We start from the raw sequence: 24,508 nt of genomic DNA, 5'->3' as shown, positions 1-24,508 counted from the left end.
CTGCAAACATTTCTATTCAAGACTTCTTTGGCATTTGACCTCTCCATGGCCATTTTCTTTCTTTCCCTACTCTTTTAATACCACATTGCCCAAAAACTTCATTCATAAAATCTCTGAAACAGCTGTTTCTCACATAACCATCAGTCTTTTGCAGTCACAAACTCTTGCTCCCCTTCCACACCATTTCAAATAGTGTTTCTACAAACCTGGAAGAATGTCAGTCCCTGAAGATAGTTAATAGCAGTCAACAATAAAGAAGCTGTTAGAATATGCCACTGTTAAGAAGCACCCTAACGCTCACGGGTAGGGAGAAAATTATAATCAGACAGGTAAAGGAAGAGAAACTGATTCTCTTCTTTTTGCAAATGTTATCTGAAAGAAAAGAATGGGAAAAGGTTGACTCAGCCCATCCTATGGATTAAAAGCTTCACTCACTTAGAAAATATTATCAGAAAGGAGATTTTTAAGTATTTCCCCTTTACAATGTAAACGTGATCCAAAACTATAGAAACATAAAAGTATCATACTTAGAAAGTAGTAATATACCTGATTCAAGGAAAAAAATTTAGTGGTAAATTTGCCAAACCATGAGTAACACAGTTGTGTGTATGTGTCTGTTTTCAACCTAAGTAGTAGGAATTATACTAATCGATACTAAATGGCTAGAAAAAGAGAACAAATTCCACTTAAAGATAGCATTGAAAATTGCAATTTCACTTTGATTATAAATAAGCTGTTTATAGAAGAATGGAGCCCTCAGTCTAGTGCTTTTAAATTTATACCACAGCTTTACCTTGAAGATACTATCATATTATAAAATTTCTACTATGAAATGGAATTCCACATGCCTCATGAAATAATTCTTTTTCAAACTCTTTGACTTTTTTCCCTAAGGGTTGTTTTCCAAACATTAAAAGCACAATATAACAACAACATTGACAAAATAATGTGATTTTTTTTCAAAATGGAACTATTTTTATATGCGTGCTCATTGTAAAATATTTCAACAGGGGGAATAAAAGTTACCATATAATTCCACAATTTATAAACAGAACTATATGACACACATTCTTCTGTAATTATTTTTAAGACATATTTTGGATACTTTCCCATTTATACATACAGATCCTACACTTCCTTTTGTAACTGCCACTAAATAGTAATAAGAATGATAATATGGTATTAGTAGTAATAGTAGTGGTAATAGTGATAGTAACATTTGTTAAACACTCACTTATGCCAGACATTGTTCTAAATGCTTATGTATTAACTCACTTAATTATTATAATAAATCAATAAAGTAGATTCTATCATTAAGCCCATGTTACAGATGGTTAAACTGAGGCAAGGAGCAGTTAAGTACCTTGCCCACGGTCACAGGTATAGCAGACAATGGAGTCTGGCTTAGAACCCAACTGGTATAATTCCAGAGCATGTACTTTTAAGCAACTGCATGGATTTACCATGATTCATTATACGAATTCCCCAATAAAAGAAATTTAGGTATTTTCCAATTATGAAAGCTAATTAACATGTGGGGGAGAATATTAGTAAATGCTTATTTTACTCTGCCAAAAAGTTATATACATACTGAAATTGTTTTTATATTAAAGTTAGAAAGGTATGTGCACCATAAATTAAAGCATTCCATATCATTTACATTAAGATGATTCCTTTTTAAAAAAAAATTTTTATTGTAGTAAAACACACATAACAAAAATTTAACCCTTAAGTGTACAGTTCAGTGAAATTAATTACATTTACACGTTGGGCAATCATCATCATCCATCTCTAGGACTTTCCTATCTTCCCAAATTGAAATGCTATACCCATTAAACCATAACTCCCAATGCCCCTCCTCCAGTCCTCGGCAACCACCATTCTACTTTCTGTCTCTAAGAATTTGACTATTCTAGGTATCTCATATAAGTGGACTGATACAGTAATTGTCCTCTTGTGACTGCTTATTTCACTTAGCACAATGTCTTCAAGCTTCATCCATGTTCTAGTATGTATCAGAATTCTTCCTTTTTAAGGCTGAATTATATTCCGTTGTACACACATACCACGTTTTGTTTATCTATTCATCCATCAATGGACACTTAGGTTATTTCCACCTTTTGGCTATTGTGAATAATGCTGCTGTAAACATGGATGTACAAATATCTGTTTGAGTCTCTCCTTTCAGTTCTTCTGGGTATATCACCAGAAGTGGAAATGCTGAATCATAGGGTAATTTTGTTTTTTTTAAAAAGAAACTACCATATTGTTTTCAAGAGTAACTGCGCCATTTTACATTCTCACCAATAGTCTGTAAGGATTCAAATTTCTCCACATTCTTGCCAACACTTTTGGAGAAATAACTATTTAAGTTCTTTCCTCTTTTTTTTTTTGTTGGTGAGGAAGATTGGCGTTGAGCTAACATCTGTGCCAGTCTTCCTCTACGTTGCATGTGGGATGCCACCCCAGCATGGCCTGACGAGCAGTGTGTAGGTCCACACCTGGGATCTGAACCAGCAAACCCTGGGCCACCAAAGTGGATTATGTGAACTCAACCACTATGCCACCAGGCTGGCCCTCTTTGCTCATTTTTGAATTGGGTTGTTTGCTGTTTTGTTGTGTCCTAAGTGTTCTTTCTATATTCTGGGTATTAATCCATTATCAGATATACAATTTTGCAAATATTTTCTTCCATTCCATGGATTGCCTTTTCACTCTGTTCACTGTGTCCTTTGATGCATTACAGTTTTGAATTTTGAGGTAGTCCAATTTACTTTTGAATTACTGAATTGGTTTGCTAGTATTCTGTTGAGGAATTTTACATCAATATTTATAAGGGATATTGGTCTATAGTTTTCTTTTCTTGCAGTGTCTTTGCAGGGTTTTGGTATCAGGGTAATCCCGGCCTCACAGAATGAGTTTGGAAGTATTCCTTCCTCTTCAATTTTTTGTAAAGAGTTTGAGAAGGACTGGTATCAACTCTTTAAATGTCTGGTAGAATTGCCAGTGAAAACATCTGGTCCTGGACTTTTCTTTATTTGGAGGTTTCTGGTTACTGATTCACTCTTTACTGATAGTACATTTGTTGAGATTTTCTATTTCTTCTTGAGTAACTTCAGGTACTTTGCATGTTTTAAGGAATTTGTCCATTTTTTTCTAGGTTATCTCATTTGTTGGCATATAGTTGTCCTTTTTATTTCTGTAAAATCGTTAGTAATGTACCCCTTTTTGTTTCTGATTTTAGTTGTCTTCTTTTATTCTTAGTCCATCTAGCTAAAGGTTTGTCAATTTTGTTGATCTTTTCAAAGAACCAACTCTTGGGTTCACTGATTTTTCTATATTGTTTTTCTGTTTTCTAATTTTATATATTTCTGCTCTAATTTTTATTTCCTTCCTTCTGATAGCTTTTGGTTTAGTTTGTTCTTCTTTTTCTACTTTTTAAGACATAAAGTTAGGTTGTTGAATTGCAATCTTTCTTTTTTTAATGTGTAAGTGTTTACAGCTATACATTTTCCTCTTAGCACTGCTTTTGCTGCATCTCATGAGTTTTATATGTTGTGTTTCCATTTTCATTTGTCTCAAAATATTTTCTAATTTCTCTTGTGAGTTCTTCTTTGACCCATGGGTTTTTAGGAGTATTGTTTAATTTTCATATATTTGTGGGTTTTTCAGTTTTCCTTCTGCTGTTCATTTCTAGTTTTATTCCATTTTGATTGGAAAAGATACTCTGTATGATTTCAGTCTTTTACAATTTATTAAGACTTGTTTTGTGGCAAGATGATTCCTTTTTTAAGACAGTTAGAAAGGCTATTTCTTGCTCACTGAGGTTTTTAAACATCAACATAAAATTCTGGTTTTTAAAAAACAGAATTAAAAAATAAGCAAAGAAAAAAAGACAAGAAACATGTTTTGTTTGCTATACAGAGGCAAATAAACACATGAAAATACATTCAACATCATTAGCCATAAGGCAATGCAAATTAAACCCACAGTGAGCTATCACTATACACCTATACAAATGTTTAAAATAAAAAATAGTAAAATACCAAATGTTGCTGAGGATGCAGAGAAAATGAATCATTTATACGTTGCTAATGGGAATGTAAAATTGTACAGCCACTCTGGAAAACAATTTGGCAGTTTTTTATAAAACTAAGCATACATTACCATATGATCCAGCAATTGTACTCTTGAGCATTTATTCCAGAAAAATGAAAGCCTATGCTCACACAGAAAAACTGTTCACAAATGTTCATACCAGCTTTATCTGTAATAGACAAAATCTGGAAAAAATCCAACTGTCCTTCAATGGGTGAGTTATTAATAAAGTATGATATATCCCATACCATGGAATACTATTCAACAATAAAAAACAATGGACTGTTGATATATGGAACAACTTGGATGAATTGCAAAGGAATTATGCTGGATAAGAAAAGCCAATATGAAAAAGTTATATACCGTATGATTCTATTCATATAACATTCTCAAAATGACAAATTATAGAAATGGAGAATAGATTAGTGGTTGCCAGAGGTTAGAGACAAGAAGGAAGAATAGCATGAGGTAGCCTTGTAGTGATGGAAGTGTTGTGTATCTTGATTGTGGTGATGGCTACATGAATCTACACATGATAAGACTAATAAAACTAAACAAACACACAAGCAAATGAGTGCATGCAAAACTGGTGAAATCTGAATAAACTCTGTGGCTTGTACACATGTCAATTTACTGGTTTTTGAAGATGTTACCATTGGGGAAACTGCGTAAAGGGGACTTCCTTGTGTTCTTTTGCAACTTCTTGAGGATATGTAATTATTTCAAAGTAAAAAGTTAAAAAAGAAACAGCTAACTAAAGTTATAATTAAGGTAATACGTATCTTTTAACATACGTTTTATTAAAGCTCATTATCAGAAATCTTGGTTTACAGAGTTGTGATTTTCCAGAAAAGATAAGGAATACTGTGTTTAACAAGAAATGGAGTATAGCTCCACATGTTATATAAATATAGCACAAGAGCCGTAGTGGGGCCAAGTGTGTTACCCTACTACACTAAGGTACTCTGTATCATTATTGTAGGTCCATAAGTACCTGCAAAAGCCATGCAGACGTGGTCATCAAGGGCACAAATTTTCCTCACAGTTCTTTCATCTTGAAGCTTAGCAACAGATTTTTTCTCCACCCCGAGCACAACTATATCAGTACCTCGAATTCCAACCTGTCATTAAAAAAACATAATTAGTTGTCAGTTTTAACATTAAAGTCAAATTATTCTAATACATGACTTATAAGAAAAGTCTTCTTCTTGAACATTCAATAAAAATGAGAAAAGTAGACTTCTAAGAAGACAGATGCATAGGCACAGGCTTACTAGAAGTCCATTCCCCAACTCAAAGCAAAGAAGACAGATAGATAGAAACCGGAAGAATATACCACCAATGCTGAAACTACATGAGTATCCTGATCTCACACGATACACTTAAAGAAGTGCTATCTAAATACAGAACAATTTTAACCAAAATGAAAGACGACACTGGGAAGCCATGTGGATTCCTTATTAGAATGGGCAGTACCAGTACTGATGGTAGTAGTAGTACAGAAAGTCAAGCAGACAGAATTCTGAAAGCTCTCCCATGTATCACTCTAGACCAAATGCCCTCACTCCAGGACACTGATCAACGAAGCCTCAATTCAACACAGTTACAACAAGAAGAATCACTATTGCCCCTCCCTCCACTCCTTCCCTTGGGGAAGAAGTGGGGAAAAGTCTAAAGAATAATGTACAACGGTGGTAGTTATCGAACAAGGACTTCTGGGGAAACATGGCCATATTCTCAGGGATTCAAGAGTAATCTATGAGAATTTTAATTCCATATTACAATGGTAATCTAAATATGTTTTTTTTTTACATTTTTTTATTGAGTTGATAGGTTACAATCTTGTGAAATTTCAGTTGTACATTAATGTTTGTCAGTCATGTTGTAGGTGCACCACTTCACCCTTTGTGCCCACCCCCCACCCCACCTTTCCCCTGGTATCCACTAAACTGTTCTTAGTCCATAATTTTAAATTCCTCATATGAGTGGAGTCATACACAGATTATCCTTCTCTAGCTGGCTTATTTCACTTAACATAATTCCCTCAAGGTCCATCCATGTTATTGCAAATGGAATGATTTTGTTCTGTTTTGCAGCTGAGTAGTATTCCATTGTATATATGTACCACATCTTCTTTATCCATTCGTCTGTTGATGGGCACTTAGGTTGCTTCCACGTCTTGGCTATTGTAAATAACGCTGCAATGAACATTGGGGTGCATAGGACTTTTGGGATTGCTGACTTCACGCTCTTTGGATAAATACCCAGTAGTGGGATGGCTGGATCGTATGGTAGTACTATTTTTAATTTTTTGAGGAATCTCCATACTGTTTTCCATAGTGGCTGCACCAGTTTGCATTCCCACCAGCAGTGTATGAGGGTTCCTTTTGATCCACAACCTCTCCAACATTTGTTACTATTAGTTTTAGATATTTTTGTCATTCTAATGGGTGTAAGGTGATATCTTAGTGTAGTTTCGATTTGCATTTCCCTGATGATCAGCGATGATGAGCATCTTTTCATGTGCCTATTGGCCATCAGTATATCTTCTTTGAAGAAATGTCTGTTCATGTCTCCAGCCCATTTTTTGATTGGGTTGTTTGATTTTTTGTTGTTGAGTTGTGAGAGTTCTTTATATATTATGGATATTAAGCCTTTGTCAGATATATGATTTGCAAATATTTTTCCCCAGTTAGCGGGTTGTTTTTTTGTTTCAATCCTGTTTTCATTTGCCTTGAAGAAGCTCTTTAGCCTGATGAAGTCCCATTTGTTTATTCTTTCTATTGTTTCCCTTCTCTGAGAAGGCATGGTGTCTGAAAAGATCCTTTTAATACTGATGTCAAAGAGTGTACTGCCTACGTTTTCTTCCAGAAGCCTTATGGTTTCAGGTCTCACCTTTAGGTCTTTGATCCATTTTGAGTTTATTTTGGTGAATGGTGAAAAAGAATGGTCAATCTTCATTCTTTTACATGTGGCTTTCCAGTTTTCCCAGCACCATTTGTTGGAAAGACTTTCTTTTCTCCATTGTATGCCATCAGCTCCTTTGTCAAAGATAAGCTGTCCATAGATGTGTGGTTTTATTTCTGGGCTTTCAATTTTGTTCCATTGATCTGTGCACCTGTTTTTGTACCAGTACCATGCTGTTTTGATTACTGTAGCTTTGTAGTATGTTTTGAAGTCAGGGATTGTGATGCCTCCCATTTTGTTCTCTTTTCTCAGGATTACTTTAGAAATTCGGGGTCTTTTGTCGCCCCATATGAATTTTAGGATTCTTTTTTCTAATTCTGTAAAGAATGTCATTGGGATTCTGATTGGGATGGCGTTGAATCTGTAGATTGCTTTACGTAGAACAGACATTTTAACTATGTTTATTCTTCCAATCCATGTACATGGAATGTCTTTCCATCTCCTTATGGCGTCATCCAATTCTCTCAGAAAGGCCTTGTAATTTTCATTATCTAGGTCCTTCACTTCCTTAGTTAAATTTACCCCAAGGTATTTTATTCTTTTTGTTGCGATTGTGAATGGTACTGTGTTCTTGAGTTCTTTTTCTGTTGGTTCATTACTGGAGTATAGAAATGCTACTGATTATGAAAATTGATTTTATACCCTGCAACTTTGCTGTAGATGTTGATTACTTCTAACAGTTTTCCAATGGATTCTTTGGGGTTTTCTATATATAAGATCATGTCGTCTGCAAACAGCGAGAATTTCACTTCTTCCCTCCCTATTTGGATTCCCTTTATTCCTTTTTCTTGCCTGATTGCTCTGGCCAGGACCTCCAGTACTATGTTAAATAAGAGTGGTGATAGAGGGCATCCTTGTCTCGTTCCTGTTTTCAGGGGGATGGCGTTCAGTTTTTGCCCATTGAGTATGATGTTGGCTATGGGTTTGTCGTATATGGCCTTTATTATGTTGAGGTAGTTTCCTTCTATGCCCATTTTGTTCAGAGTTTTTATCATAAATGGCTGTTGGATCTTGTCAAATGCCTTCTCTGCATCTATTGAGATGATCATGTGGTTTTTATTCCTCAGTTTGTTGATGTGGTGTATCACGTTGATTGATTTGCGGATGTTGAACCATCCCTGTGTCCCTGGTATGAATCCCACCTGATCCTGATGTATGATTCTTTTGATGAATTGCTGAATTCTGGTTGCCAAAATTTTGTTTAAAATTTTTGCATCTATGTTCATCAGTGATATTGGCCTGTAGTTCTCTTTTTTCGTGGTGTCCTTGTCAGGTTTTGGTATCAGCGTGATGTTGGCCTCATAGAATGTGTTAGGAAGTGTTCCATCTTCCCTAATTTTTTGGAATAGCTTGAAAAGGATAGGTATTAAATCCTCTCTGAAAGTTTGGTAGAATTCCCCAGGAAAGCCATCTGGTCCTGGGGTTTTATTCTTTGGGATGTTTTTGATTGCTGTTTCAATCTCTTTCCTTGTGATTGGTCTGTTCAAATTGTCTGCCTCTTCTTCAGTGAGCTTTGGGAGATTGTAGGAGTCCAAGAATTTATCCATTTCCTCTAGGTTATCCATTCTGTTGGCATATAGTTCTTCGTAGTATTCTCTTATAATCCGTTGTATTTCTGCAGAGTCTGTTGTTATTTCTCCTCTTTCATCTCTGATTTTGTTTATTTGAGCTTTCTCCCTTTTTTTCTTTGTAAGTCTGGCCAGTGGTTTGTCAATTTTATTTATCTTCTCAAAAAACCAGCTCTTTGTTTCATTGATCCTTTGTACTGCCTGTTTTGTTTCAATAGTATTTATTTCTGCTCTGATTTTTTTTATTTCTCTCCTTCTGCTGCCTTTGGGCTTTATTTGTTCTTTTTTCTCTACTTCCGTTAGGTGTAGTTTAAGATTGCTTATTTGGGATTTTTCTTGTTTGTTAAGATGTGCCTGTATTGCGATGAATTTTCCTCTTAATACAGCTTTTGCTGTATCCCATATGAGTTGGTATGGCATGCTATCATTTTCATTTGTTTCTAGGTATTTTTTGATTTCTTCTTTAATTTCTTCAATGATCCATTGCTTGTTCAGTAGTGTGTTGTTTAGTCTCCACATCTTTGTGCCTTTCTCAGCTTTTTTCTTGTAATTAATTTCTAGCCTTATAGCACTATGACTGGAGAAGATGCTTGTTATTATTTCAATTTTTTTAAATTTGTAGAGGCTTGCCTTGTTTCCCAACATATGGTCTATCCTTGAGAATGTTCCATGTGCACTTGAGAAGAATGTGTATTCAGCTGTTTTAGGGTGAAGTGATCTATATATGTCTATTAAGTCCAATTGTTTTAGTTTTTCATTTAGCTCGACTACTTCCTTGTTGATTTTCTGTCTGGATGATCTGTCAATTGATGTGAGTGGGGTGTTGAGGTCCCCTACTATTATTGTGTTGTTTTTAACCTCTGCCTTTAGGTCTGTTAATAGTTGCTTTATGAATCTTGGTGCTCCTGTGTTGGGTGCATAGATATTTATAAGCGTTATTTCTTCTTGAAGAAGTGTCCCTTTGATCATTATATATTGTCCCTCTGTGTCTCTCTTTACCTGTCTTATTTTGAAATCCACTTGGTCTGATATAAGAATTGCAACACCTGCCTTTTTTTCCTTGCTATTAGCTTGAAGTATTGTCCTCCACCTCTTCACCCTGAGCCTGTGTTTGTCCTTGGGGCTGAGGTGTGTTTCTTGGAGGCAACAAATTGTTGGATCTTGTTCTTTAATCCATTTTGCCACTCTGTGTCTTTTTATTGGAGAGTTCAATCCATTTACATTGAGAGTGATTATTGATGCATGTGGACTTAATGCTGTCAATCTGTTGCTCATTATCTTGTTTTCCTGCATTTCTTTTCCTGTGTGCTTTAGACTACCCATTTAATACTGCAATTTCTTATGCTGGATTTCTTAGATTTTTCCTTATTTATGATTTGTGACTCTGTTCTGTATTTTATTTTAGTGTCTACCTTGAAGTTTGTATTTAGAATCTCGTGTATAATATAGTCTATTCTCTGGTGGTCTCTTACTTACTTGACCAATACTGATTTAGACCCTTTGCTCTTCCCCTCCTAAATAATTATTTTCATTTCTTATTCCAACTCGTGTTATGAATTTGTAGTTAGAGTGATAAGATCGTCCTTGCTTTGGTAGTTTCCTTATTTTTACCCTAATGCTATAGTTGAATATTTGCTATCCTGTTCTGGTTCTATCCATCGGTCTCCCTAGTGTGTGGATTGTGACCCCTTTCTCCCTTTTTTCTTTTTTCAGGTATGAGAGCCTTCTTGAGGATTTCTTGTAGTGGAGGGCTTTTAGTTACAAATTCCCTTAAATTTCGTTTGTCTGGAAAAGATTTAATTTCTCCCTCATATCTGAAGGAAATTCTTGCTGGATAAAGTATTCTTGGCTGAGGATTTTTATCTTTTAAAGCTTTGAATATGTCACTCCATTCTCTCCTAGCTTGTAAGGTTTCTGTAGATAAATCCACTGACAGTCTGACAGGGGCTCCTTTATAGGTTATTCTCTTTTTTCTTACTTCCCTGAGTATTCTTTCCTTATCTTTCCTTCTTGCCAATTTTACTACTATGTGCCTTGCAGTAGGTCTTTTTACATTGACAAATCTAGGAGATCTGAAAGCTTCCTCTACACACATTTCTCCGTCAATCCCTAGATTTGGGAAGTTCTCTTCAATAATTTCATTAAGCACACTTTCTGCTCCATTTTCCTTTTCCATGTTCTCGGGAATTCCTATGATCCTTATGTTCTTACTCCTCATTGAATCCACTATCTCTCGGAGATTTTCCTCATTTTTTTAAATTCTTAGTTCTCTTTCTTCCTCTGCCTGGAGCCATTCAGCCTGTCTATCTTCAATTATGTTAATTTGCTCTTCTATGGTGTCTACACGGGCATTCAGGGAATCCGTATTCTGTTTTATGTGGTCCATTGTGTTTTTCATCTCTAGTAATTCTGTTTGATTCTTCTTTATGATTTCAATCTCTTTTGTGAAGTAACTCCAGAACTTGGCTTGTTTATCTTTCTCTCTACCTCATTGAGTTTTTTGACTATAGCTGCTCTGAACTCATTATCACTTAGTTTACCTAATTCCAAGTCCTCAGTACTTAATTCTATGTTTTTATTGTTTTCCTTCTGGTCTGGGGCTTTTATAAATTGCTGGATGGTAGAGGAGCGGTTTTTTCACATGGTGGTAGAATTCGGTTGCAGTTACAGCCTGTTGCCACTAGATGGGGGTCAAGAGCCGCGTGTTATGAGCTCTCCGCCTTCGGGCAAGATGGCTGCACCCAGTGGCTTTACTGGGAGGGAGGGGCTGCTATTCTTGTACACCGATCTGGATTCAGATCAGTACTGTTCTCTGGTCTCCCGAGGCCCTGGGTTTATGGGGTCCCCGCAGACAGAAGCTTTCCCCCCCATCAGTGGGTTTCCACTGAACCAGCAGCAGGAGTCCTGGATGATCCCCGGTCACGCGGCCCCTCCCCCGCTCCTTTCCCACCTGCGCAGCAGATCGCAGACTCTAGGGGAGGGAGTGATGTTCTCTCCTACCGTTCTAGCACCTCCGAGGCCGTAAGTAAGGTTTATGATCTCTGCCTTTTTGGTATTGTTGGCATTAGATTTATTCTCTGAAATTCAGTTTTTCCAGTTCTTTGTTGTATTTTGGAGAGGAGAGAATCCCGGGTCAGCTCACCCCACCATTTTGCTCCACCCCTTCTCCTTTGCTCCGCCTCTTCTCCTAAATATTTTGATATAGGTATTTGTTTGCGATTGCTTTGTGGCCAAGTGTGATGTTAGTAGTACTGTTTTATACAACATAACTATGCAAAAAGGTGTGCTCTGAGTTAGTATAATTGAAGGAAAAATACAGAACAAGACCTGAGATTATACCTTTCAGTTAAATAAAACAATTTATCAAGGCTTTTACTCTTATCATCCCTCACTTCATTCAAGTCTGTCAGTTCAGCCACTAGGCCTTCCTTAACCATCCTATCTAAAATCAGGAACCCTCCTTCCATATCCCACCCTCATTTCATAGACACTTGTTGAACTTTATACCCTATAGGGACTGTGCCTTCTTATCAAGCCATAGGACATTATAACAATTTAACATATATTAGGATTCAAAGAAAATCTCAATGTTTTCTCCAAATTGAAATATCAAATTAATTGATCAAAAGATAACCCAGTAATTTTTATAACTCTCACCTAAACAACTTTTGACTTAATAGAGAAATTAAAACTGCCAACACAGACTATCTAGAAAATGTTTATAATGAAAATCCTAATATCGCTGTCTTTTGGATGTGGACAAAATAATGTTCAGAAGAAAATTCATAATCTCATTTTATAAAATCAAATAAAAAATCAATTAAGAATTCATTCATTCAAGGAGTTCAAAAAGGAATGAAAATATTTAAGCTAAACTTAAGGGGACAAAGAACAAAAAAGCAGAACTCAGTGATTAGGGAGAAAACAACAAAATTGATAAATAGTACCAAGAGATTTTTTTTTAAAGAAATAATTAAAAGAGAAGTCTCAGTTAATCTAGCCAAGATAGCCAAGAGGGGGAAAGTGTAAAAGAAATATATACAAGTGTAAAGAAGTAGGAATTTAAAAATTGTAACCCTAACAATAAATGTGAAAACTTCACTGAAAAGGATGACAAACTAGGAAAATTAAAAACTGTCTGGATTGACTCAAGAAAAGATAGAAAATTCAGTTTCACTAACTAACATAGGATAATTCAGAAAAGAACTCTCTCTCAAAAACAAGTGTCAGGCCTAGAAGGTTCATGGATGAATTCTTTCTAATCTTCTGTTATGGGTAATTCCTATGCTATTTAAATTATTCTATGGTCCAGATCAAAATGGAAATGTTCCTAACTCTTTTCAGGAAAGCTAGGCAACAATGTTAAAATCTGCCAAATATAACATTTTCTAAATAAAGAAAATTACCAATGATTTTCACTTAGGAAAGTTGATGCCAAAAATTCAAGAAACGATTTTCAAAAATAGAATCCAGAGGTACAGAAAAATAATAATATACCATAAACAAGTATGGTTAATTCTAGGAATTTTAGCCATGTCAACAAAAATAAATCTTTCAATATAAATGTTACAGTGGACAGTGGAGATCTGTTATTTTTGCCCTTCTGATAACAGCAGCATTTCAATTGTTATTGGAGAAAAAATGAGTCCTTAGGTGGGGCTGTAATGTAACACAGCCTAGCCAACAGTAATTCCTTAAAGTTTTACCAGAAGTGTTTGGAAGACAGGATAATTCTTTCTGCTGTACCTAAGGCTGGGGGCCTGGAGCCTGGGGCTATTTAGGAGCTACCACTTAGGTCTTGTCTGAGAGTGAAAGTACTGCAGACAGGAAGCAAGAGATGGAGAGGGGCAATGGAGGCAGAAAAAGACACCGAGAGACACACACCAGTTCTGCTTACATCATTTAAAACCCTAGAAGCCATATAGCTAAACCTAAAAGCAAGTTTCACTCCTGCTCCCTTTGGTACCTGATTCAATAGATTCATTTTTTTGTTAAAATTAGTTTGAGTTGGATTTCTGATGCTTACAACTGAGATAGTCCTAACTAAAACAATTAAACAGTAAAAATAAAAAGCAAAGGATTAAAGCTACAAAGGTATTCAATAAAATTTAACACCCACATCTGATTTAAAAACCTGGTTGTCATACCTCATAGCTCCCTCTCCCACACCATCTATTTCTAATCAATTACCAAGTTTCTGTCCATTTTACCTGCAATAGCTATCCACTTCTTCCTAGCACCACTCTAGTACAAGCAACCATCGTTTCCTGCCTAGACTGTGCACTACTTCACAGCCTGATAATTTTTTCATTTTCTACTCTTGCTCCCCACTTCTCCACACCCGTCCCTCCCCTCCCAACCCCCCAGTGTAGTCTCTATAAAGCAGCCAAGGTGAGCATTTAAAAACATCAATAGGGTCAGATTACTCTCCAGCTGAATATCCTTCCACGACATTTCGCTGCACATAGAAAATTTTTTCAAACTCCTTAGTCTTGCCTTTAAAGCTGGTCATGATCTGGCCTCTGTCTACTTCTCCAATGATATGTTACTGTTGTTCACCAAGCACAAGCCACACTATTTTTTTCCAAGACCTTCTCAAACACATTCTGTTCCCCTCCTCTGAGCATTCACACATGATATTCCCTCTCCCTGGAATGCTTCCCCTCTTATTTCAGGTCTCAATTTAAGTTTCACCTCAAGGAGTCCTTCTCTACTATTCATTCTCTAAACAACCTGTTCTATTCTTGCAATCAACACATTTACAGTTATGTATTCATTATTGTTCTCTCTCTAAAGAGTAAATTCTACGAGGGCAAGGAAATAATCAAATAAATCTAGAAAGTGGGACACTACTGAACAATAAACCCAGTCTTTTCAAGAAGTCCAAGGCATGAAAAAAAAAGGTGGATGCTGTTCCAGAATAAAACAGAGATACCTAACAAATATATTTTGCGAGCAATAAGGGAAGTTAGAATGTAGACTATTATAAAACATTAAGGAGTTTTTGTTAATTTCATTGGAAGTTATAATGGTTTTAATAAACGTCCGTATTTTTCAGAGATGTAAACAGTAGTCCCCCTTTATCCACGGAGGGATACATTCAAAGACCTCCAGTGGATGCCTGAAACAGTATATAGAACCAAATGCTATATATGCTATGTTTTTCCTATACATACTTGCCTATGATAAAGTTTTTTAAAATTTTTTTAAAATTTATTATTAGTGAAGTTGTACAATTAGTGAAGTTGTAATTTTTAAAAAAATTCTTTTCCTTCTTCTTCTCCCTGAAGCTCTCCAGTACATAGTTGTATATTCTAGTTGTAGGTCCTTCTGGTTATGCTATGTGGGACACCGCATGGCCTGATGAGTGGTGCCATGTATGTACCCAGGATCTGAACCAGTGAAACTCGGGGTCGCCAGAGGGGAGCGCACGAACTTAACCACTCAGCCATGGCGCTGGCTCAATAATAAAGTTTAATTTGTAAATTAGGCACAGTAAGAGATTAACCACAACTAATAATAAAATAGAACAATTATAACAATATACTGTAATAAAAGTTACTGTAAATCTTAGCAACCTTAGCATGCGATTTTTTTCCGTTCCTTATTGAAAACTTACACCTTTTCACTTAAAGGAAGCACTTTACAGCTTCTCTTTGGCATATCTGAATCGCCACCATCACTACTCTTGCACTTTGGGGCCATTATTAAGTAAAATAAATGTTACTTGAACACAAGCACTGTGATACTGCAACAATCTATCTGATAACTGAGACGACTACTAAGTGACCAACAAGTGAGCAGTCTATATAGTGTGGATCCGCTGGACAAAGGGATGATTCACTTCCTGGGTGGGAGGGAGCGGACAGTGCAAGATTTCATCACATTACTCAGAACAGTGTGCAATTTAAAATTTATGAATTGTTTATTTTTGAAAGTTTCCATTTAATATTTTCAGACCGAGGCTGACCACAGGTAACTCAAACTGTGGAAAGCAAAACTGTGGATAAAGGGGGACTACTGTACTGAAATAGTCACAGGTGAAATATCACAATAACTGGAAGTTATTTTAAAATACTCCAATGAAAAATGAATTTCGACCTAAACCTCATACCATATACAAAAATTAACTCAAAATGGATCATAGACTTAAATGTAAAATGTAAAACCATAAACTTTTTGGAAAAAAAGAGAAAAATTTGGGCATCTAGACAGAGGTCTTAAGACGACTCGGCACCAAAAAGCATGAACCATAAGAGGAAAAATTGTTAAAATGGACCTCAGCAAAATTACAAACTTTTGCTCTGTGACAGTCCACGTGAAGAGGATGAAAAGACAAACTACAGACTGAGAGAAAATATTTGCAAACCACATATCTGACAAAGGACTAGAATGTAGTATATATAAAGAACTGTCAAAACTCAACAGTAAAAAAAAATCCAATTAGAAAATGGATAAAAGACATGAGAGACATTCCACTGAAGAAGATATACAGATGGCACAAAAGCACATGAAAATATGTTCAACATCATTAGCCATTAACAGCTAATTTAATTAAAACCACAATAAGATATCACCACACACTTATCAGAGTGGCAAAAATGAAAAATAGTAACCCAAATGCTGGCAAGGATGTGTAGAAACGGGATCACTCATACACTGCTGGTGGAAATGTAAAATGGCACAGCTACTCTGGGAAACAATTTGGCAGTTCCCTTTAAAACTAAACATGCAGTTACCATATAACTCAGTAACTGCATACTTGGGAGATTTATCCTAGAGAAATAAACATGCAATGCACAAATGCTTATAGCGTCTCCATTCATAATAGCTCCCAACTAGAAACAACCCAAATGTTCTTCAGCAGGTAAACAGTTAAACACCATGGTACATCCATACCTTGGAATACTACTGAGCAATAAATTGATATGTGTAACAACCTGGATGAATCTCAAGGGAAAACAACCAAATCCGAAAAGTATGATACCATGTATGTATTTTGAAATGAGAAAATTTTAGAAATGGAGGACAGATGAGTGCTGCTAGGGATGAGGGCTATGGATAGAAGGTGTAGGGAGAGGGTAAGGAGGTGGGTGTGGTTATAAAAGAGCAACATGAGGGATCTTTGTGGAGTTGGGACTGTTCAGTATTTTGACTGTTAATACCCAAATTACACAGGCAATAAAATTTGATAGAACTTAATATATATATAAATGAGTACAAGTAAAATTGGAGAAATCTGAGGAAAATAGGTGGTTTGTATCAATATCAACATCCTGGTTGTGATATTGTACTACAGTTTTGCAAAATGCTACCATTGGCAAAAAATGGGCAAAGTATACAAGGGATATCTATGTACTATTTCTATATATTGTTCACAACTGCATGTGAATTTACAATTATCTCAATAAAAATTTCAATTAAAATTACTCCATTGAAAAGAGGGTAGAGTTGGGGAAAGATAAAACAGATTGGTAAAATGAGAATTGTTGGAGCTGGGTAATGGGTATACAGAGGTTCATTATACAATTCCCTTTATATCTTTGTGTGTTTAAAATATTCCATAAAAAAAGTTAAAAATAAATCAAATAAACCTAAGAACAAATAAAACAACTTTCTCGACTGCCTTTTTCTCACCAACAATTTAAACATAGGCTAAAGACTCTCTTAAACAAAATCTTAAAGACCATTTCACTTCAATCTTACTTCTTTCTCTCAGCTCCTTCAAAGCCAAATATTGTCATCATCCCTCCGCTCACAGCAACGTGGTTTCTACCCTCACTCCTCTCACAGTTTAGCGAAGGTATACTACACACAAGTCATTAAGGTCCCACACTGTTGTAGGCTTATCCTCTACATAGTCTATATAGTCTATTAGTCTATAATCTATATTTCATCTTCTCAAGTGAAGAAGCATACTCATTTACTTGACCTTCAACGTAGGTTTTAAGCAGGGGAAAGAAAGGATGCACTTCAAAATTACAATCTCCAGCCCAGATCAATCTCCTGAGTTCTAAACATGTGTATCCAGCTGCCTCCCAGTCTGAGTCAGGAATCTGGATGCAGTTTAGCTAAGTCCTCTGGCTCAGGTTCTCATACAAGGCTGCAGTCAAGTTGCCCCCCAGGGCTGCACTCATCTCAAGGCTTATAGTGGAGAATCCATTTCCAAGCTCACTCACATGGCTGTTAGCAAGATTCAATTCCTTGCGGATTGTTGGACTAAGGACCTCAGTTCCACACTGGGTTCTGAACAGAAGCTTCCCTCAGTTTTCTGCCACACAAGCCCCTTCACAAGGCAACTCACAACATGGCAGCTGGCTTCCACCAGCATGAGCAGGCAAGACAGTGAGTGAGGATGAACGAGATGTAAGATAACCATCTCTTTGTAACCTCATCTCTGAAGTGATATCCCATCACTTTGGCCTAACTCATTCCTTAGAAGTGAGTCACTGGGTTCAGCCCGCACACAAGGGGAGAGAATCACACAAGGGCATGAACACCAGGAGGTGGAGATCATTGGAGGCCATTTTAGAGACTGCCTACTATGGTTCTCATTAGCATGTCAATCTCAGCAAGTCCAAATCTCAGTTATCTTCCCTTCAAACTTAGTGCTTCATATTCCCTAAGAAAATGGCAGTGCCATTTACTAAGAGGCTAAATCCAGAAATGGAGGCACCATCTTTGACTCCTCCTTCTTCAACATCTCCTTCTCTCCATTCCCTGCCCTCCATATACCATCCAAATAATCATCAAATTGTACCAACCATATTGCTAAAGTTTCTCTGGAATTTGTCTTATTTCAATTTCTGCCCCAACTGGAGTAAAAACTACTATCATCCTTTATCTGGACTACTTCCAGATTCCTATGTGGTCTCCTTGCTTCCAATCTTGATTTCATCCAATTCACTGACTACACTACTGTCTGAGAAATCTGTTAAAAAAATAATATGAAAGAAAAAAAAGAGAAAATCTGAATGTGGCCCTCCTCTACTTAAAGTTGTATTAGTAGGGACCATTCCTCAGTAAGCAAACCAGTACGGTACAGAGCTGGACTTGGGATCTAGGGACTATACTATTTACTCTTAATGCTGAGAGGCTTTCTCTATACAGGAAAAAAAGATGGCCAGCGGCAACCACGAATTCATTTCCCGACAGTTCTCCCTGAGAAAAGCTACCACTGCCTCTGATGAGAAAAGTCCTAAGGATGGACTTATTGGCTCAATTTGAGTCACATGCTTATCACTGTGGCCAGAAAGACAGAAACTACGAATGATTCTACCTGGGTCATGTGAGGACCCCTGTGGTTGGACAAATGCAGTCTGTCACTAGAAGGAGAGAACAGCAAAAATCCGGAGAATGACAATTGCCACATCAAAACTCTTCAAGGCCTCTTATTCCCTTAAAGGCATTCCATGATCCAGCCCATTTCTAGCTTCATCTCTTCCCATTTTTCCATTGGTTCAGCTATCCTGAATGCCTTCCAGTTCATAGGACACACTCGTTTTTTGCTGCTTGGTCTTCCCACATACTATTTCCTCTGTCTAAAATATTCCTCCCTCTTTCCCCTTCCAGTTTTTCACCTGACTACCTCTCGTCTTTCAGATGTCCACTTAATTACTTCCTCAGGGGGACCTCCCTAATACCTAGAGTTCCCATAATGTCCCATACTCTCTCCATGATAATGCTCAGTTGGGCCTTGTTAGGACTAAAATCATCTGATGTTCCTGCTACATAGTAAGCTCTCTGAGGACAGGGATTGAGCCTGCCTTGTTCATTGTGAAACCCTAGGACCCAGCACCACATGTGGCATTTGTAAGTGTTCAACAAAAATGACTTGAGATAATAAATGAATGCGCTGGAAGAACCATAGACAAAATTGAAGGCAAAAGAGAAAACAAAAGGATAGTAAATAATATTGCTACCATTTATTAAGTACTTGCTGTGAACCAGATATTGTGCAAGGTGTTAACACATATTATTACGTCATTCAACTCTCACATCAACCCTATGAAGCAGGTGCTATTTTGATGCTTATTTTATTACTAAAGAAACTAAAGTGTAGAGAAGTTAACTTCCTTACGTGATACATATCTGGCTTCCACATTCATGATAATGATAGCTAATTATGTAAATATTTATTGAATAAAGCGCATAGTACAATGCAAAGAATACAGGCCTTGGAGCTAGAAAAATTTAAGTGTGAATATGAGCTCCATCACTTTCTAGCTGGGCACCTTCAGCAAGCTTCTGAATCACAGATTCCCCATATAAAAAATAACTGTCCTTAACGTTAGATAATGTAAATAAAGCACTTGGTTCAAAATAAGTATTACATAATGTTAGTTTACTTCCTTCCTAGCCCCTCCACTGTATATTGGATAGTGGAAATACAAAAGGAATTACACAATCTAGATTCTCAAAGATCTTCCCCTCCAGTTGGTGTGAGATGACTATTAAATATACCTGAAATTAAAGAGAATACGAAGCCAAATAGGAAATACTGCATAAGGCTCTGTGGTACAGATTATAAATTCAGAAGCTACATGATGACTGGAGTGGATCAGAGAAAGCTTCATAGGAGGAGAAAGGTGAAGAGATTCTGAGAGCTAAGATGGAGAGTGACAGAAAGAAAGGTGTTTTCTCCTCTCCCCACCTACAAGGGCACAAGCATATATTAGTAAAATCATGAAGCTGCTCCCTTAATTAAAGAAGGTGGATATGGATTATGGAAGACTTTGATGGCCAGTCTGTGGAGCTGAGATTTGATAAAGTAGGAAATATGCAGCTAATCACAGTTAGGGGTCACGGAAAGGACAGAATGAGGAATGAGAATAAATCTTATCTTTTTCATGGGAATATTGTGGATTCATTTTTTTTCCCTAAGAAGAAAGGTACTGCCTCTCCAAAATGTTATTCAAACTTATTTTTCATTTATATAAAAGGGAAGTAAAGCAAAAAGAAAACAGGCCTCTCGCCTCACCTCAGGCTGTAAAATAATCATCAAGAAAGAAGCAGAACCCAAGGCCTCTAATTGTGGCCCATAAAACTTTTTACATTACTAAATAATAAAGCCTCTACATACTGGCCCAAACCAGTCACCTTGGGCTTATTTATAATTCATCAGCTCAACTTTGTTTATAGACAGACTATTTGGTGACATATTTTAATAAACAAACGCCATTAAAAACTTTACCCCATGTAAAAGGTCAAGCACTCTCAAGGAAACATGGTGAATAACTCCATACAAAGATGCAAATTATAATTTCAGGATCCTGAGACAAAACTGTCTCATCCTTCCAATGTATCTTTAAAAATGCCCACTATAGGTATTTTTATATCCTTACCCTTTTACAGCTCATTACAAAGGAACTATCAATCAGTTCTATAGCATTCTTAAAACATTTTAAATGAGCCAATGTGGTTTCTTATTACACCCCAGTCTTCTCCCATTACTCCCTTTATTTCAGGCTCTAAAACTTGGGCATTATTTTCTAACCATATGCTTCATGCCATGCTGGGGATTATATAACTTTTTGTTTTTATCAAAATGGTACCCTTTTGGTTTAAGCTACATCAGGCTTTCCTTAAATTTACAATTCTAAAAAAATTACTTATAAAACAGAAGCAAAACTAGTGGGCCCAATTAAATAGAAAAATACTTTAAAAATGATAAGATGCTTTCTAGTGTTATTTTTTTTTACCACTTTACATTTGATAGATTTATAATAAAAGTGAATTATTTCCTTCCATAACTAAGTTGGTATGGAAAGTGAGAGAAAATACAGACACTGTTAGACTCAGAAATGCACTGTGTATTCTCATAGCTAGTGTCTCAATTTCCAAAATACACAACACACATGCTCATGAAATTTGAGAGCTTAAAAAAAATCGGATCATTCTGAACTCAAAGGCCTGGAAGATTTGGGGTAACAGATCTTTGGTCACCAGGGCGCTTTCGTCCTTTTTAATTTTTATAAATCACTAAGATTATTAAATATAATTAAAACCTGGCAGGAGTATTACTGCTATCCTGAGTATTTAAAAGTTTTTCAGAAATGTGGGTATGTAAATTTAGAGAAGAGTATAATCTCTCAAGGAATTACAGTATTATTTAAAAAACAAACGAAATACAGTGGCAAAGCGAGGAGATTCTTGAAAAACAGTGGCAAAGGGTGGAGATTCTTGGTGTTTCCAGCCTCTAAAAGGCTGCCAAATAGTCATGTGCAAATTTTAGGACAATTATTTTTAACAGGTGAAAGCGTTTAAGTGGATTAGCGTTTTTAACTGTCTCCTTGACAAGGATTTAATTTTACATTGATTTAGTCCATATTTCAAGGGCAGCCATGATCAATTTTTAATTTTTATTGTAATTATTATTAAAAAGCTCCCCACATGAAGGAACTGTTACTTTACCATGCGTTTGCGAATTCCCGATGAAAGGGGCTGTGCGCACTCAGGTAAGCTGTTACAGGCTAAAAGAAGTCTTTGCTTGCTTTATTGCCAAACACAGCATTAGCATCTCTTCCAGAGTCAAGGCTGCAACACACACCCTCACACACCAGTTTTGCGTCTGTCGCTATCGTTAAGCAAACGCAACTGCACAAGAGATATCTGTGAAATCGACCAATTTCTACTCCGCCACTTCCAGCCCAAATTTTAGAAACAGCATCTCCCGCAATAACAGGAACGAAGCGATTTTGGCAAATAGGAGACTCTCCTTCCCTGTCCCCTTACACCGAGGGGTGGGCTGGGCCTGCGGGGTAAGGAAGGCCTGACACCAAGCTGGGGGCGGTGGTCAAGAAGTGGCTCGCTCACCGCAGTGGATCCTTTCTTCACCGCTTCCTGGGCGTATTCCACTTGGAAAAGGTGTCCGTCTGGGGAGAAGACAGTGATTGCCCGGTCATACCGAGATGCCATCGCTCAAGGCTACCGCGATATCTGCTGCGTGTCCAACGCTACCACAGCGGAGGGCGCCGGCGGGATCCCTCTTGCCACCACCGGCTACGCGGAAGTGCTTCCTCAAGATGCCGCCAGGAAGTGCTCGCGCACGCGTCTCAAGATGCTGCCCATCTCGGAAGTCATCCCGCCGGCCGGCCAGTGCGAGGCTGTGCCTACAAGTTGGCAGAGTTCCTCCGCTACGCTAGCGCTTAGCGCATACGTTCCGGTTTTCCCACTACGAGGTTGCCCCGGGGAGGTGGCAGATCACTCCAGTTAGAAAAATGACTTCAAAGATTAAGGCTTAACAGTGAGAACTAAAGCCATTCGGTATTTTTGTTTTCACAGACCTCTTCAAGAACCAGTAGTAAGTTAAATTTCCACCTCTTCCTTTGAGCTTCAAATTTTAAATTTCCTTCTCTCTCTCTCTTCTTATGTCATTTTAACTCAAGAAAAGAATTATAATTTTCAAAATATTGTTACTTCTTCCATTTTCTGTCTTGTGACCAAAATAGAGCAAATGAGCAAATAGTCCATTAAAGAGTAAATAGTCCATCAAACTAATGCTAATGGAAGGAATTAATACTATTTTAATCAAAGTGTTTTTTGGGTTTTTTTGGTGAGGAAGATTGTCCCTGAGCTAACATCCATGCCAATCTTCCTCTATTTTATATGTGGGACACTGCCACAGCATGTCTTGATGAGCAGTGTGTAGCTTCCTCTGATCTGAACCCACAAACAGAGCCACCAAAGCAGAGTGGGTGAATTCAACCACTACACCACCAGTGGGCTCCAAAGAAACTTTTTAAAAGCCTAAAGCATGCTACTTTAAAAATATCTGAAAATTTATAGTAGAAAGTTTGTATAACTTGGTACAACGTTACTAGCTGAGAAACAACTCTTGTCTCTTTGTCCTCATCAATAAAATGGGAATATTTAAAAACCAGTAGGAAAGTGTTGTTCTGAAGTTTAAATGTGTTTCTAGGCATAAATAACTTAAAATGGTGCCTGGTGGGTAGTAATAGCCAGGTAAGTTTAACTATTATTACCTTTCATGCATTGTTTAATATATGTTATTTTCCATTGGGGAAGATCTTGAGCTTGGTGAAACCAACCTTAATGAAAAAGAACCTTAATGAAAAAAGAATAATTACCCACAAAGAGGAAAACTTAATACTCTCTATTGCAAATACTTAATTCAGAATTTTAGCTGACTACTAAAAGAAATTTGTATTTATCCCTCATCTTTTTTCTTTAATATTAGAAACTCTTGAAAAGTTTGATTCTACTGAGAAAAACAATAATTCCTGACCCAAACAACTCACTCTAACTTTTTAAGAGTTTCTGAAATTTTACAATGTTATGATAAACCAACATTTGCAAGAAGCTGTTAGTTAAGAAGTGTTTGAGTGGGGCTGGCCCAGTGGCTGAGTGGTTAAGTTCACATGCTCTGCTTCGGTGGCCCAGGGTTTTGCTGGTTCTGATCCTGGGCGCAGACATGGCACTGCTCATCAGGCCGTGCTGAGGTGGCATCCTACATGTCACAACCGGAAGGACCTACAACTGAGTACTGGGAGGCTTTGGGGAGAAGAAGGAAAAAAGAAGATTGGCAACAGATGTTAACTCAGGTACCCATCTTAAAAAAAAAAAAAGTGTTTTAGTGTTCTTGTTAAATAATCACCATTTTTTCTTTTCATCTTGAAATAATTATAGATAGGAAATTTCAAAAATGGTGCGGAGAAGTCCCCTGTACCCTTCAACCAGTTTCCCTCAGTGGTAATATTTACATAATTATAGTACAATAACAAAACCAGGAAAATGACATTGGTATAACCCACAGAGCTTATTCACATTTTACCAGTTTTATATGTATTCCTTTGTGTGTGTGTGTATGTAGTTCTGTGCAAGTTATCATGTGTAGATTGGTTTGGTGTAACCAC

The 24,508-nt window shown here is 36.9% G+C and overlaps 1 protein-coding gene and 1 long non-coding RNA gene across 2 annotated transcripts in view; one reads left to right on the top strand and one right to left on the bottom strand.

Annotated features, from left to right (window-relative positions):
- The window catches only part of PSMA8 (proteasome 20S subunit alpha 8), a 42,220-nt gene extending 19,445 nt beyond the window's left edge, over positions 1-22,775 (bottom strand). Inside the window, exons 1-2 of the mRNA XM_070627512.1 lie at positions 22,449-22,775; positions 5,093-5,219 (exon numbers count right to left, since the gene is read on the bottom strand). Of these exons, the coding sequence (XP_070483613.1) occupies positions 5,093-5,219; positions 22,449-22,550 (229 nt within the window). The 5' untranslated portion in view covers positions 22,551-22,775. The remainder of the gene's footprint in view (positions 1-5,092; positions 5,220-22,448) is intronic.
- The window catches only part of LOC139084519 (uncharacterized), an 80,429-nt gene that overhangs the window by 43,933 nt on the left and 11,988 nt on the right, over positions 1-24,508 (top strand). The gene's annotated exons all lie outside the window — the stretch shown is intronic.

Source organism: Equus przewalskii, chromosome 7 (assembly GCF_037783145.1).
Source record: "Equus przewalskii isolate Varuska chromosome 7, EquPr2, whole genome shotgun sequence".
Lineage (NCBI taxonomy): Eukaryota > Metazoa > Chordata > Mammalia > Perissodactyla > Equidae > Equus > Equus przewalskii.
This window is presented reverse-complemented; position numbering and strand designations above follow the sequence as displayed.